The 15475-nt window shown below is 43.0% G+C and overlaps 1 protein-coding gene across 6 annotated transcripts in view; it reads left to right on the top strand.

The window, feature by feature from the left end:
* Dock4 (dedicator of cytokinesis 4) overlaps window positions 1–15475 on the top strand; it is a 420596-nt gene that overhangs the window by 371453 nt on the left and 33668 nt on the right. For all 6 annotated transcript variants that reach the window (XM_076550740.1, XM_076550742.1, XM_042260678.2 and 3 more), the window contains 3 exons: window positions 3202–3295; window positions 10400–10548; window positions 14085–14171. In XM_076550740.1, the coding sequence (XP_076406855.1) occupies window positions 3202–3295; window positions 10400–10548; window positions 14085–14171 (330 nt within the window). The remainder of the gene's footprint in view (window positions 1–3201; window positions 3296–10399; window positions 10549–14084; window positions 14172–15475) is intronic.

Genomic DNA, 15475 nt, shown 5'->3' with positions numbered 1-15475 from the left:
TCCACTGTGCTGGCCATTGACCTCTCCTCTCGCAGTCCATTCTCAGCTTGACACAGTCCTTCCCTCCCATTTCTCACTGCTTTTCATCTATCTTCCATTACAGTCAGGGACCTAAGCCTTTTCCATGACCTTGCTTGTGTTCTGTGAGCTTCAGTTTGAATCCTCAGCCCAGGCTCTCCCCCCAGCTCCAGGCACAAAGGCTCATAAATAACGTCAAAGCAGAATGTTTACCTGTTTCCTAAGGACACTCTTCTGCCATCCCTCATTTCCGGGTGCCTTCTCTTTGGTGGTGAACACATGAATGCAGCCGTTAGGTTCGTCTCCTCAACTTGTCCAACAGAAGAAACCCTTTCCTTTATAAAAGAATTGGTGCTTTGCCCTGTGTTCCTTCCTGTCTCCTCATAGAAATAAGACAGACACTTCATAAATCAGTGGCCATGTAGTGATCGCTTGACACCGATGCTGAGAGCTTTGGCGTGACAAAGAGCAGAGAACTCACACATTTTGAAAGCTGTTCCAGTTTTGAACCACCACAAGAATACTTACTAAATACTCAAATCTATCACTTTGAAGCTAATCTCTCTATCTCCTACTCCATATGGAAAGTTTTTGATGTTTGCTAGCAGCAATATGGTTCTCCTCAGTACCCCTTCCTGTGAGGTCAGCAGCAGATCCTGTTCAGGATACCTGACTGAGGGAATGGGATCTGAGCTTAACTCCAGTGTGCAGTTGGTGACAGTGCAGAATATTTGTCATGACTAACAGGAGGAATTGTTAATTATTATTTTGTTCTCTGTATTACAGTTCTTAGCAGACATATGTGAGAGATTGTCATCTGCTGGCTGGGGAGCTTTGGTTTTTCTCTTAAGGAGGAATATTCATTTACAGAGTGATCACTTACCAGAAAGCTATTAGAGCAAATCATCCTTTAATAATGTAGAACCTGCTGTGGGGCTGTTAGATGTGTTTATGGTACAATTCTTGCTAATTAAGATGATTTTGGTGATAATGAGAGAGGTTTGAGTAGCATTGTTTACTTGGCTTTTTAAAGAATGCCAGGATCCACAGGAAAGGCAAGGCAAGGAGAGCAGATGGTGTGGGTTGGAAATAACAATGCATTCAACCCAACCTCGGTGTCCTCATAGTGCAAAGAGTCCTTGGGCTCAAGGATGGACACCAGTCAGACAATGAACAGACTGTGCCCGTGAGACTGCATCCTTCCGTCCCTGATGGGCTCAGCAGCTATCGAAACCTAGAGAATTCCTGGCATTTTCTGCTTCAGAAACCTGGCACTCTTTCAAGTAAATAGCCTTCCTTCCCAGCACCAGCCAGTGTCTTTCATATACTGAGTAGCATCAGGCCGAACAACGATAAGTAGTACTTGAGCTTGTGTGTTTGAAGCAAGGATTTTATAATGTACCTGCAGCTCGTATAGCCAGGTAAGTAAAAACTGGATTTTTGATAAAACTTGGTAAAATATTTTAGAGAAGTTTAATGAAATTCAGATTTGTAAAACAAAATTAGTTATTTAATTTAATGTTTTCAATAAGCACATTCCATAATAATAAGCAGAAGTAAAATTCTTGATACCTTTATTTTTTTTCTTTTTATTAAGAGATTTCTATTCATTTTACATATCAACCACGGATTCCCCTATCCTCCCACCCCCCAGCCTTCCTCCCCAAGCCATCCCCCATTCCCACCTCCTTCAAGGCAATGCCCATGGGGAGTCAGCAGAGCCTGGTACATTCAATTGAGGCAGGTCCAAGCCCCTCCTCCCTACACCAAGGCTGAGCAAAGTATCTCAGCATAGGCTCTAGGTTCCAAAAAGCCGGTTCATGCACCAAGGACAGATCCAGGTCCCACTGCCTGGGGGCCTCCTAACCAGTTCAAGCTCATCAACTGTCTCATTTATCCAGAGGGCCTAGACTAGTACCATGGGGGCTCCTCAGCTATTGGCTCACAATTCATGTTTCCACTAGTTTGGCTATTTGTCCCTGTGCTTTTTCCCATCATGGTCTCCATATCTCTTGCTCATACGATCCCTCCCCTCTCTCGTCGATTGGACTCCTGGTGCTCCGCCTGGGGCCTGGCTGTGGATCTCTGCATCTGCTTCCATCAGTCACTGGATGAGGGTTCTAGCCTGATACCTTTATGTTTGAAACGTAAACTAGAAACATTAAAACTTAATACAACTGCTAGGCACACTTTAATCCTAGCATGGGGAGGCAGAGGCAGGTGGATCTCTGGGAGTTCAAGGCCAGCCTGGTCTATTTAATGAGTTCCAGGACAGCCAGAGCTACATAGTAAGACCCTGTCTCAAAAGATAAATAAAGAAAATTAAAAAAAAAGGAAATCAACACGACTTAGAATCGTACCTTAACAATGAAAAGCAACTTCATCTGTTCTTTTAACATAATTTTCCAGGGAAGAAAAAAATGTATTTTGTTTATTTTTTTGAGACAGGGTCTCTCTATGTAGCCCTGGCTGTCCAGGAACTCATTATGTAGACCAGACTGACCTCAAACTCAGAGACCCCTCTCTCTCTGCTTTCTGCTGGGATTAAAGGCATGTGCCAACATGCCTGGCAAGAAAAGCTCCTTTACCTTGTTTACACATCCTTACTTTATGTCCTAAAGACTTCTTTCTTTAAAAAGCAAAGTATATGTAAAATTGAAAATATCCCTGCTGCCAATCAGCATATTGAATATACAGGTAATTTACTACATCTTTTTAATATTTTAGTTGAATAGGCTGACTGCCCAATTGACAGCTAAATTGAGAACAAATAATGGAAAGTAGCAAGAGAACAAGAGACCACTGGGTACAGTGGTCATTCTGGCTCTTGGAGTCTAAGGCAGGAGGATCATGTTGTGAGTTCCAGGCCAGTATTAAAACCCTGTCTTAAAAGAAAAAGAAATGGAGGAGAAAGTGAAAGAAGAAATTCAAATCATTGATTATAACCCAAAAATTACCATCTTAGCCAATAATTGTCAGATAATGTTGAACACTGGGTCAGATCGAAAATCAGTTGCTGTAATTTAGCCTCCTCGTTTTATTATTATTAAAATGATACTTATGAGGGAAAAAAATCCACATCAGTTCTCCTGACCTTGAAGACACAGAACTTTAACAAAATAAAAGAAAACATTTGTCGGCCTCAATGCTGAGGAAACACCAGGCCTGTGCTCTTTTTCACAGAATTTCTATAAGACTGAACTGAACAAGGAGGAGATGTACATCCGCTACATCCATAAACTCTACGACCTGCACCTCAAGGCACAGAACTTCACAGGTAATTCCGCTTGGAGCTCAGACAGGGAATGGGGGTGGGGAGGGTGGGGGTGTGAGCTAGCTACTGATGCGTTCAACATGATAACTCCTCTGCTTTTCATAATTAGAGATGAAGACTTGGGCACTTCTCTTTTAAAAATCAAAATGCGTTTTAATTATATGTATGTTTTTCAGTACTGTATTTTTGACTCTGTCTTTGCATGATCTTTCAGAGGTTGCCCTCAGGATTATGAAGTAGATACCTAACTCTTTATAGTATACTTGTACTTAGTGCTTTGCTATCTTAATTTAAACATGGAATCTTTGTAATCATGAGGATCCCTGTATCTGCCCTACTCTGTGCTCCGCTTTTATGTGTGTTGTATCTGTCTTCACTGAAAATTCCATCAAATACTGATGATGATCTTTGCTTTTCCTGGGCATACTGGTTTTTAAAAAATTTTAGAAGGTATACAATGTTTACTAAGATACTGGCTACTTGAATGACTCTCCATTCTTAAGTTCTCAGTTTCCTTACCATTTTTATTTATCCCAAAGAATTTCAGTGCCTTTAAGAGACTGAATATTTTTATTGCTTCTTGTTACTAGTCACCTTTCTGTTATCGAGACCTAATATCTATACTAATCAATGTAGAAAGAAGAAAGGTTTGTTGGGGTTGGAGTTTTGGAAGCTTTGGTGCATTGTTAGTTGGCTCTGTTGCTTCTGGACTTGTAGCAAAGTAGGTTGGGGAGATAGATAGCCGGGAGAATGTATGGCAAAGCATAGCCACTCGTGGTATGGTTATGACTCAGAGGAAAAGAAGCCCCATGATTCTCTTCATGCATGACCCTGATAACCTAAACCTTCCCACCAAGCCCCACCTCTCCCCGTTCCCAGCCATCTCTCCATAACAGGGATGTAAGGAAGGACCAAGCTTCCTCTTTTAAGATTTTTTTATGTGTATTTGTGTGCATGAGTGAAGGCCATACATGGACAGGAACCCTATGAAGCAAGAAAAGGTGACCCCTCCCTTGAAGCTGGAATTAAAAGTGACTGAGAGCAGTTGACATGAGTGCTGGGAATGGACTCAGGTTCATTGGAAGAGCAGCAAAAACTCCTAACTCTTGAGCTATCTCTCAAACCCAGGACCAAGCTTTAGCAGATGAGGCTTTGATGGACATTTCTGGATCCATCCATAGCATACCCTCAACCCTGAAGGACATGTTTGCTGGAATCAGAATTCTGAGTAAATAGTTCTTTTCTTTTTATACTTCAAAAGTGTTGTCGTTGTTTCCTGGCCTCCCTGCTCTTGGTGAGACGTGTATAGTTATTTTAATGACCTACTGTAGAGTGGTTTCTGGTTGCTTTTGAGAATTTGTATTTGGCCTTCGGTGGTTTGATTATGACATGCATGGCATGGTTTTCTCTAAAATGTTTAGGTTTGCTAGCTCTTCCAGTCTGTAAATGTTTTCCCTTTACCAAATTTGAAAAAGGGTTAGGCATTATTTTCTCACAATATATTTTACATACCAGTCCTTTCTTTTGGGACTGCAGTGGAATGAGTGTTTGGCCTCTGGTGGTTGTCCCACAAGTCCTAGGACTCTGTCATTCTCTGCCCGCACCCCCAACTTTACTTTTGCCTGTGGTTTAGGCCAGATGTTAACTTTGCTTTATGTCAAGGCTCCCAACCCCCTTCTATCACCTCTATCCAGCTCCTGAGCCTTTCCAGTGAAATGTTTATTTTGTTATATGCGTCCATTCTAAAATTTCCAGTTTGTTGTTTTCTTCCCATAGCTTCAGTTTCTATACAAAGACTCCATCTTCTCAGTTGTTCAAGAGTGTTCACATTTACTATGTGGGGCATGGTTTCAAAAGCTGCTTCATAGTCTAAGATTCCAAACTGTGAGTCATCTTGGGGTTGGCATCTGCTAATTGCTTTTTCCCTCGGATAGTTATTTAGTTCTCGGGTTTCTTGAATGCCAAGTAATTTTAGATTACATCCTGGACCTTCTGAACATTATGTTACAAGATTCAGCATTCTGTCAAAATCAGTATTTTTAATTTTGGCAATCAGTCCAGTTAGGTTGAAACCTCAGGTCCTGCACCATTTTCTGGGGGTTACGATTCTAATGTCTGATTTTTTTAAGGCCTCCGCACTGCTACGCCAGCTCTGTGCATGTGCCCCACCCAGCACGGGCCTCGGCTCCTTGGCTGTGATCTATACCAGTCATGGTCTGCTCTACACATATGCACGTGGAGATCAGCCCCAAACCGCACATACAAAATGGAGAGATCTTCCTTGAGCTCCTTTTTTTCTTTGGTTCTCCATTCTTCCCATGGCCCAGGCACTCCCAACTCCTAGGATTCTGGCTGTGGAACTGAGGTTGGAAGAGGAGGAGGAAGACAGAGAGTGTAAGAGCTCTGTGTCACAGGTAGCCCTTTCCCAGCCCTGTAAGAGAAAAGCTCTTCTCGGAGCTGTAGAAAGTCTAAGATAGGAGACATAAAAGGCAGAAATTAAAAGTAGACAACTGAACACATTATGATCATCGTCAAGTGTGGCTTTTCCTAGTTGGTTCACTTGCTCTTAGTTACTTTTCAAAATCCTCCAAGAATTGCCTTATATATCCTATTGAGTGTTTTATTGTGCTTACTACAAGAGTGGAAGGTGCTTACTTCACTTAACCAGAATCCTGCCCATGGGGTTGAGGATGACAAATGGAGGGCTTTGCCCCACTTTTCTTCCAGGGAATTACTGAACTGTGGCCCTTCCTCAGTTTCTAAGTAAAGAAATCCTTTGGTAACAGTTCTAGAATTTTAATGTGCCGCTAGTGCCTCTAGCTGGTCCGACTGTCTCTGTAGTGTTTCTGTTTATAGTCTAGAAACCTAGATACCATCCAGGGCTCTTTCTGGTTTCCCTCAAGATGAGTCCTGAGGTCTGTGGATTCTTTCTCCTCGAAGCAGTCCGATCCTGTCCTGGGCTTCTCTTCCTTCAAGTTCCCTCACCAACGCCATACCTACCATCCTTTACCCATGGGCTGGACTGAGTGACCTTTCCATCTCTTTCCCCATTCTCTTTGTCTTATTTTCAGGTGTGTGTGTGTGTGTGTGTGTGTGTGTGTGTGTGTGTGTGTGTGTGCGCGCGCACGCGCACGCCATATATGTTTGAGTGTTCAAGGAGGCCAGAAGAGGGTATTGGATTCTCTGGAGTTGGAGTTACAGGAAACTGTGAGCTGCCTTATGTCTGTGCTGGAACTCGAACGCAGGTCCTTGGGAAGAGCAGAAAGCACTCTGAACCACCAAGCTGTCCATCTTTTCAGCCCCGTGTTCTCTATTTTAAAGTACTTATCACATCGTTTTTATTATTAGTTGTATTTCACATTATGTACGTGTATATATGTGATTGTATACATGTGTGTATATTACAGATGCAGATATATATGATAGGTAATTCCCAGCTAAGGATGAGTCCTTCGAGGACAGAAATGATGGTTTCTTGTCCTTAGTCAGCTCTTAGAAGAGAGCCTACGAATACAAGACCCAAATAAATTCTAAATACATTGCTGATGAATGCACTCATCAATTCAATTTTAACTCCTGCTATGAAGATTTTCCTTCAGTGCTGCTAACTCCAGAATCATGAAGGGGAACAGTGCAGTATGATAGACGGTTTTACTTTTAAAAATGGATGGAATAAGAATTGAGAGAATGAGCTGAGGACAGTTATTCCACATCTGCACAGAAGTGTTCGGGTTCCCTGCAAAACAATCGTAATGTGTCCTGGATGCCAGAGACGGGGGCTTTTCCTTTACTCAAAGTTTCACGTTCCCCAAAGCAGAAGTAATACGTGCTTTTCCCATACGGTGGTTTACTTCATGCAGTGTGTGTGTGTGTGTGTGTGTGTGTGTGTGTGTGTGTGTGTGTGTTTGTGTGATGTATGTGTCTGGGCGTGCATCCCATGCTGATGTGGGGGTCAGAGGTCGACTCTCTGGAGTCAGTTCTCTCTCCTAGCTTTATGTAGGTTATAGGAATCACACTCAGGTCACTAGGCTTGCACATTACGACCTTTACCTTCTGAGGCACCTCACTGTCCCTAACAGTTCCTTCTCTCCTGTGTCCTCACTTGAAGTTGCTGGGAGAACCTTGCTTCCTGTAGAAATGATTTCACCTTTCTGCAGCCTTCTGTAACGCTGCCTTGCATTCCTAATCCATCTCCATTCCTCTGTGGTACTTCTTTTTGCACATTGCTTTCCTCTGTGTGCACTGGTCAGAATAACGGAATGGCCTGCAGTTAACTGTGCAGTGGTATTTTCTGTTGAGAATTTTAAAGTCTTTGAAAGATTGTCCCTTCGGATCCATCCCTCTTCAGTACATATCAGCTCCCGAAGAACGGAAAGGTGAGCATAGAACAGCGTGCACACTGAAACACTGGTGACTTTAAGTTGTCCGAGATCAGTCTCGAAGGGTGTCATGTGGGCCACACCGGAAAGTATGCATGCTTTCCCTTCATCAGCACGTCCAGCGATGCTCTCAACATGCATCCCTCCCTCAGCTGTGCATCCTCACTTTCCCAACCGCATTCTAATGCAGTTGTGATTTGACTTCTCCACGGTGTCTGGCCTGCAGGCATTTCTCAGCTCCCTCTGGCCACCTGTCAGCATCTCTACTTTCTCGGACTTTCCATGTGTTGCTCACTTATATGTAGCCTTCTAGAGATGCTAAGATGCTATGTCTGGGAGATAGGAGAGAGGCTATAACCTTTTGTGTTTAATTTTAGGGAAATGTGTCATGTGTCACTTGTGCTTTTCCACCATAACTTTTTTTTTTTTTCTGAGAGAGTTTTTCTGTAGTTTTGCGCCTTTCCTGGAACTCACTCTGTAGCCCATGCAGGCCTCGAACTCACAGAGATCCACCTGCCTCTGCTTCCCGAGTGCTGGGATTAAAAGTGTGTGCCACCACTAACCAGCCACCATTTTTAAGTGTGCAGTTTTTGCACATCACCTCTGATTTCTAGAACTTTCCTCAGCTTCCCCAACTGAAATGCTTCGCCTATTAAACACTAAGTCTGTATTCCTCCTGCTTTCTTTCTGTGAATCTGACTCTCAGGGGTCCCTTTGTGTCATTCCATGGGCATCTGTGAGAAGGGCTTGCCTCTAGCCTCTTAATGCTGAGACGAGCTCAGTTATTCTCTGGGGAACTTCCCAGTTCTCCAGTGCTGGGAGAAGGAAACGAAATGGGAGAAACAAGGGAAATGCCCCCAAAGTAGGTCATTAGTAGAACATAGGCGTTGCTCAGGCTTGAAGGAACAGACTCAAGGACCAGTTGGTGTAGATCCTCATGGTCCAAGAAGGGAACACAGTTGGCTAGACACCTCTTCCGAGTACAGCACAGTCCCCAAAATGAGCTGAGGATTCCTGCACAGCCAGTGCAGTCTGCCACGGCAGCCTCTGTTGATCAGCTGTGTCTGTACCCACCCATTTTCACCCTTCGTGAAAACTCTGTCCATCTCACATTTAATCCCCATGAGAAGGCGGCCAGCAAGTACCCAGACAAGTACACTGAAAACAGCTTCTTTGTGCCTGGCTCTTCCTGGACCAAGATACATCTCACTTTCTTCCTCAAAGGCTTCAACTCTGAAGGCTGGGAGCCCTGCAGCTACCAAGGCTTCTTAAAAGCCACAATGGCTGAGTCCTTTTTACTTGAAATACATGGAGGGAGATGATGGTAACAACTAGATAGTTAGGGGCAATCCCCTCCCCCCAAAAAACCTAAATGTATCATTTTAGCTGCTTGTTTCTCTGGAGAGCAGCTTAGTCACATGCACTGAGGGAAGGCCTTATTGGTAGCAGGGCACATACTACAAGAGGAAGATAAGAGAGTGGTGCTGAGCTACAAAAACTGCCGCAAAAAAATAAAGCCAGGAAATGGTTGATATTCACCAAGGTCATTGGCGAGGATGAAGGCTAGAGGCTTTGTCTCAGGGGTCATCTATGTGTCCGAGGCAAATCAAAGCATTAGAGTAGAACTTGGCCCAGTACCTTTGGACTTGGTGTGTAGTTACCTTAAGTCCAATAATGAAGGGAAAAAGAACTTACCATATATTTATATTGGGCTTAAAGCTACTGTTACATCTTTGCAGAGACATGAAGTATGGTAGTCAAATGGAGCAGTAACATGAGGGTTGGGCATTTCCCTTCAGTTGAGAAAATGAGTTGGCTGTTATAGTTTTTGAAGGAAAATTATTATAGCCTTTTATCTATGACCATGAATTCTGGTTCTTACTATTACTGCTCTTTGGTTATGCATTTTATTCAGGAAAAGAAGCAACCTACAAAATGGCTTCTTAGTTAGGGCTTCTCTTGCTGGAATAATGACCAAGAGCAGCTTGGTGGGGAAAGAATTTACTTCGTGCTCACAGCACAGCCCGTCATCTAAGGAAGTCAGGACAGGAACTAAAGAGGCAGGAGCTGATGCAGAAGCTATGGAGGGGTGCTGCTTACTGGCTTGTTCCATGGCTTGCTCAGTCTGCTTTCTTATACCATGCCCAGCCACCTCCACCCAAGGGTGGTGCTGCCCCCAGTGGGTTGGGCCCTCCTGCATCAAATTCTCAATCAAGCAAATGCTCCAAAGACTTGCCCACAGGCCAATCTGGTGGGAGCATTTTCTGAGTTGGGGTTTCATGTTGACATATAATTAAGTGGCCAGCACAGTTAGTAGTTAGTTGGTTAGTTAGTTAGTTAGCTTGCTTTTGAAGTCTCCTAGTCTCCAAGAGACGTACTTACGAATTGTCCCTGTAAACAATGACATGTCCACACTACATCTTTGAATTGCCTAAGACATGACTTCCTTGAACAGGTTAATCATGCCCAAAACATGTGAATGTTATAGCAAGGAGAACTAAAACAGGAGCAATACAAAAAATAATAGAAACCCAAAGATTCACTTCAGATCCTGATGATTGTCACCAAGGGAAGTCACCATTCACTAACTGGTTTCTTTTTGCATTCCTGACATTTTTTTTTTCTGCTATACTGTACAATTCAGAAACAAGTATTGAGTTTGGGAAACCAATCCCAAGGAAGCGATTTTGAGCCTGACTGACTCGCTATCCTCCTCCTTGACCTGCAGAAGCTGCCTACACCCTCCTGTTGTATGATGAGCTGCTGGAGTGGTCCGACCGGCCCCTCAGGGAGTTCCTGACCTACCCCATGCAGACAGAATGGCAGCGCAAGGAGCATCTGCACCTCACCATCATCCAGAACTTCGACAGAGGCAAAGTACGTAGCGCTGCCAGCCCACGCCCGTGGTCTGCGCTTCTTCCCCAGCAGGGGCCTCGCCCTAGAGAGTCTACAGATAGAAGCACTGGGAGCGTGTTCACAGATGTTTCCGGGACCAGACCTTCTGATTAGCTAGGTCTGCCAGAGGCCTGGGCAATCTATGGTTGTAATGAGGCCTCTGGGAAATCCCCATGTGCCCAAGCTCTTTATCACCCTCTGACTAACACCGATCCTGAGGTAGTGATACTGTCTTAGTCACTCCAGCTACTATACCAAAATATATAGGCTAGGAGCTCACTTGGTAAGGGCACCTGCTGATAAGCCTGAGGACTGGAGTCCAATCCCCATGAATCACATGGAAGAAGAAAAAAAACAGACTCTGGCAAGCTGTCCCCTGACACACTCACACTCTCTCTCTCTCTCTCTCTCTCTCTCTCTCTCTCTCTCTCTCTCACACACACACACACACACACACACACACACACACACACACACAAATACACATACACACACACACTCACACACACATACACACACACACACACACACACACACACACACACACACACACACACATATTATGGTTTCTTTTCCCTCTATTCCTCCTGGTTCCTGCCCACTTTCTCTACCCTCCAGATACACCCCTTTCTGTATCTCCTTAGAAAACAAACAGGTTTCTAAGGGAATATAATTATAATATAATATGCTAAGAAAAAGAGCCCAAGAAAAGGCATAGGAAAGAGATATAGATGCAGAGATGCTTGTTTACACACTCAAGAATCCTATAAAAACACAAAACTGGAAGCCATCATATATACACAAAACTGGAAGCTATAATATATACACAAAGGACTTACAGCCTAGAGAGAATGAGAATAAAATTAAAACATAAAATAAAAAAAAATTAAAGAAGAAAGAGAAGAGAGGTGTATGGCAGGCTTTTTTGGACCACCAGCCCCCAAATCATGACACAGAGACTTATTAATTATGAATGCTTGCCCTTACTTTAGGCTTGACCCACTAGCTCTTATAACTTATATTAACCTGTTTCTCTTCATCTATGTTTTGCCTCAGGGCTTTTTACCTTCCTCTCATTCTGTATGTCCTGCTTTCCTGCTTCCTCCATGTCTGGTGGCTGCCTGGCTGGCTGGCCAGCCCTGGGCATCTTCCTCTCTTTCTCCCTCACTCTCCCTCCCTCAAGTCTAGATTCCTTCTCCTACTCATTCTCTCTGCCCACCAGCCCTGCCTATCCCTCTACTGCCTAGCTATTGGCCGGTCAGCTTTTTATTAGACCAATCAGGTGCCTTAGGCAGACAAGGTAAAACAGCAACACATCTTTACATACTTAAACAAATGCAACATAAACAAATGTAACCCATCTTTACATCATTAGAGTGATCTTCCACAGCATAAACAAATGTTATTGGTATTTTGGTATTTTGGTCTTTGGGGGGGGGGTCACCCAGCTTTCAATCAAATCATACTTCAAGGCTTTTTCTTATTTATGAATGCCCAGCCTTAGCTTGGCTTGTTTCTTGCCAGCTTTTCTTCACTTTAAGTTATCCCATCTATCTTTTGCCTCTGGGCTTTTCCTTTTCTATTCCTGTATACCTTTCTTTGTTTCTTACTTACTCTCTGGCTTGCTGGGTAGCTTTGTGCCCGGCCCCTGGAGTCCTCCTCCTTCTCTGGCTCCTCTCTTCTTCCCCTCCCAGATTTCTCCTTCTATATATTCTCTCTGCCTGCCAGCCCCGCCTCTCCTTTCTCCTGCCCTGCCATTGGCCGTTCAGTTCTTTATTAGACCTTCAGGTGTTTTAGACAGGCACAGTAACACAGCTTCATAGAGTTAAACAAATACAACATAAACAAAAGTATCACACCTTAAAATAATATTCCACTACAAACAAATGTAACACATCTATACATAGTTAAACAAATGCAACACACTTTTATACAGTTAAAGTAATGTTCTGAAACATAAACAAATGTAACACATCTTTACATCATTAAAGTAATATTCCACAACATAAACAAATGTAATACATCTTTACATAGTTAAACAAATGTAACACATCTTTACATCATTAAAGTAATATTCCACAACATAAACAAATGTACACATCTTTACATAGTTAAAGTAATATTCCACAACAGGGAGTGGGGAAGCCCTGACACAGCATTGTGAGACAGAGAGCCTCCACAGATGTCATTGAGTTTGTTTTCCGTTGGCTGTCTTCTGCTGAGCATGGGGCCTGCCCTTAAGACTTGTTTGTTTCCCCAGTGAGACTCCCTTGGAGAAAACTAAATTTTCATTGGCAAGAGGTTGTCAATTGGAGATAGCTTCTGGGTTAGGGTGGAGCCTTGTGTCCACTTCTGTCAGCTCTAGAAACCCATCTGGTACAGATCCAGGCAGGCCCGGTACATGCTGCCTCAGTGTGTGAGTTCATATGTGCATCTGTCCTGCTGTGTTTAGAAGGCCCTGTTCCCTCGATGTCCTCCATCCCCTCTGGCTCTTATACTTTTCCTGCCTCCTCTGCTGCACGGTTCCCTGAGGCCTGAGGAGAGGGACTTGATGGAGACATCCATTTAGAATTGAATGTTCCAAGGTCTTTCACTCTCTACATATTATCTGGCTGTGGGTCCCTGTAGGTGATGGATGTGACATCTGTCACCACATTGATCACCAGGACTGATTCATCAGTGTGCTATTTTAAAATCTCATGAATTGGCCCATCCCAGAAGTCTGTGCTATAGGTCAGGATCACCCCACAGTCCTACACCTACAGGCTAGAAATAGCTTTTACCTATTAAGTTGTTGAAAGAAATGAAAAGATTATTAATACTATGAGGCAAGTGAAAACTATATGAAATTTGCCTTTGTGTCCAGAGATTCTTATTAGAACATAGTTATTCTCACTTATAACTATACTGATTTCAGACAACAATAGATGAATTGAATAATTGTGGCAAAGGTTATATGCCCCTAAAGCCTCAAATACTGACAGTCTAGGCTTCTAAAGAAAAACTTTGTTGATAGTATGCTAGATGACAAAATTTAAACATTTCTTCTGAAAATAACACACTGACCTAACCAGAATCTAATGGCTCTCACAATTTGTAAGTACATGCTAGCCAAGGAAAGAGTCCAGGGTGCCACACTTGAATTATTGGGCTGTAGGAATAAATGATAATTCCCTTTTGAGCACTGAGAGTCTGTACGCACCCATGTATGTGGCTGTTGTGAAACTATAGTGTTTCCAGAGTGTGATTGTGATATAACACAGGAAGATATTCTTTTTCCACCATGTGTTAGTGAATGTTATGAGGGGTTGTCATTTCCAACTTTCTGAAGATTTTTAACAAGTTACATGTTAACTGCATGTCATTTTCATGGTTAAAATGGCAATATTGCTATTTTAGGTAGTTGTAAAGTCTTAGAGAGTAAGGCTTGATGATCCAAAAGCATCCATATCCTGACCTTTGGATAGAGACGTATAAATGCAATGAATGCTTACTTTTGTGTTACTGTCTGTCCACAGTGTTGGGAGAATGGCATTATCTTGTGCCGGAAGATTGCAGAGCAGTATGAGAGTTACTATGACTACAGGAACCTGAGCAAGATGAGGGTAAAGTACCTGGGTGACTGGGAATCAGGGGTGGGGCGCTTTTTGCTTAACTTCCCAGCGGGGCTATAGGAAATCAATATTGTGACCATCTTTATACACCTTGCAGAAACTCTTTCTAAGATAAGTCATTTTCCCTGAAGCATACTCAGCTACTTATGAGGAGAAATAACCAATTGGTCTGTGTGTGTGTGTGTGTGTTTTTTTTTTATTTAATATACCAAGAAGGAGCCCTTGATCTGTTTCTGAAGTCCCACATCTGAAATGCACAATCTAATCAAGGATTAATAGCTTAAGTTTTCTGTGGAAAACCTCTGCACTGAAGAGCTTCCCGGTTACACAGAAATCTGATAGAATACAGTTCTTACTTTTGCAATCTGCAAAATAAAATGGTATAAATGGTTAGATGACTCTCATGTTAAAAATGAATTGGGAACAAATCCTGCATGAACTCTCTCTGTACCTTCAGAAATATGTTCTCACTAAACTGAGGTGTTAGTACCAGGTACTCAGGGATCTTAATATTCTGTAGTCCTGAGCCATTGGTTTTTATCTCCGTGCTTATAAGTTCAAACAAGTCCTTATTCTTGGGAGTTACAAGCATTTTGGGTCATGGTGTAGTAGTCAAGGTCCTGATGAGTGCTGAGGTAATCTAGCTTTCTAAGACAAGGTCTTTTGCCATTACATATTAAGGTGATAATGATATTCCATTCCAATTTTGAAGTTGCCATTGGAAACAGGAGAGCATAAATCTTCAACAGCTTCCAGAGTCCTTTGCACCACCACAAGCACCTTATTCACCTGCTGGGAACTTACCCTCTGCTTTTGTCATGGGACTTCTTGTCAGTGGGTCATTGATAGTTCCCCTAGCTTGAAAACTAAAGGAAAAAAATCATCTCACTTTAGCTTCATTTCATCGTGCTGATGCTGGCAGGACCCACAGCTTTATATAAAAACATTGCTATTCAACTTCTCTTGGCATCCTATCCCTGCAACAGAGGAGAGGCTACAGTGTTTACCAGTGAGAGCCCTTGGGTGCCATAGTCACTAAGATTTTTATAAACCCAGAGCATTACACTTCATATCAACTTCTCTCTGGGGTGCTGTTACTGGGGGAGGGGGAAGCATTCAAGTACAATATTAGTCTTTCCCTGGAAGCCCCAGGGATGATAATACCACAAAAGGGAAGCCATAGCTTTGTTTGCTATGTCTGAACGTTGTCAAAGCCACGCTTAAGAGCTTTTAGCCTAGACAGCACTTTGTGCTGCACACCTCCCTTGGCTCAGGTTGGTGATTTACCCCCATCC

The sequence above is a fragment of the Peromyscus maniculatus genome, chromosome 14 (genome assembly GCF_049852395.1).
Source record: "Peromyscus maniculatus bairdii isolate BWxNUB_F1_BW_parent chromosome 14, HU_Pman_BW_mat_3.1, whole genome shotgun sequence".
Classification (NCBI taxonomy): domain Eukaryota; kingdom Metazoa; phylum Chordata; class Mammalia; order Rodentia; family Cricetidae; genus Peromyscus; species Peromyscus maniculatus.
Note: the sequence above shows the minus strand (reverse complement) of the source record. Positions and strands in the feature narration are given on the sequence as shown.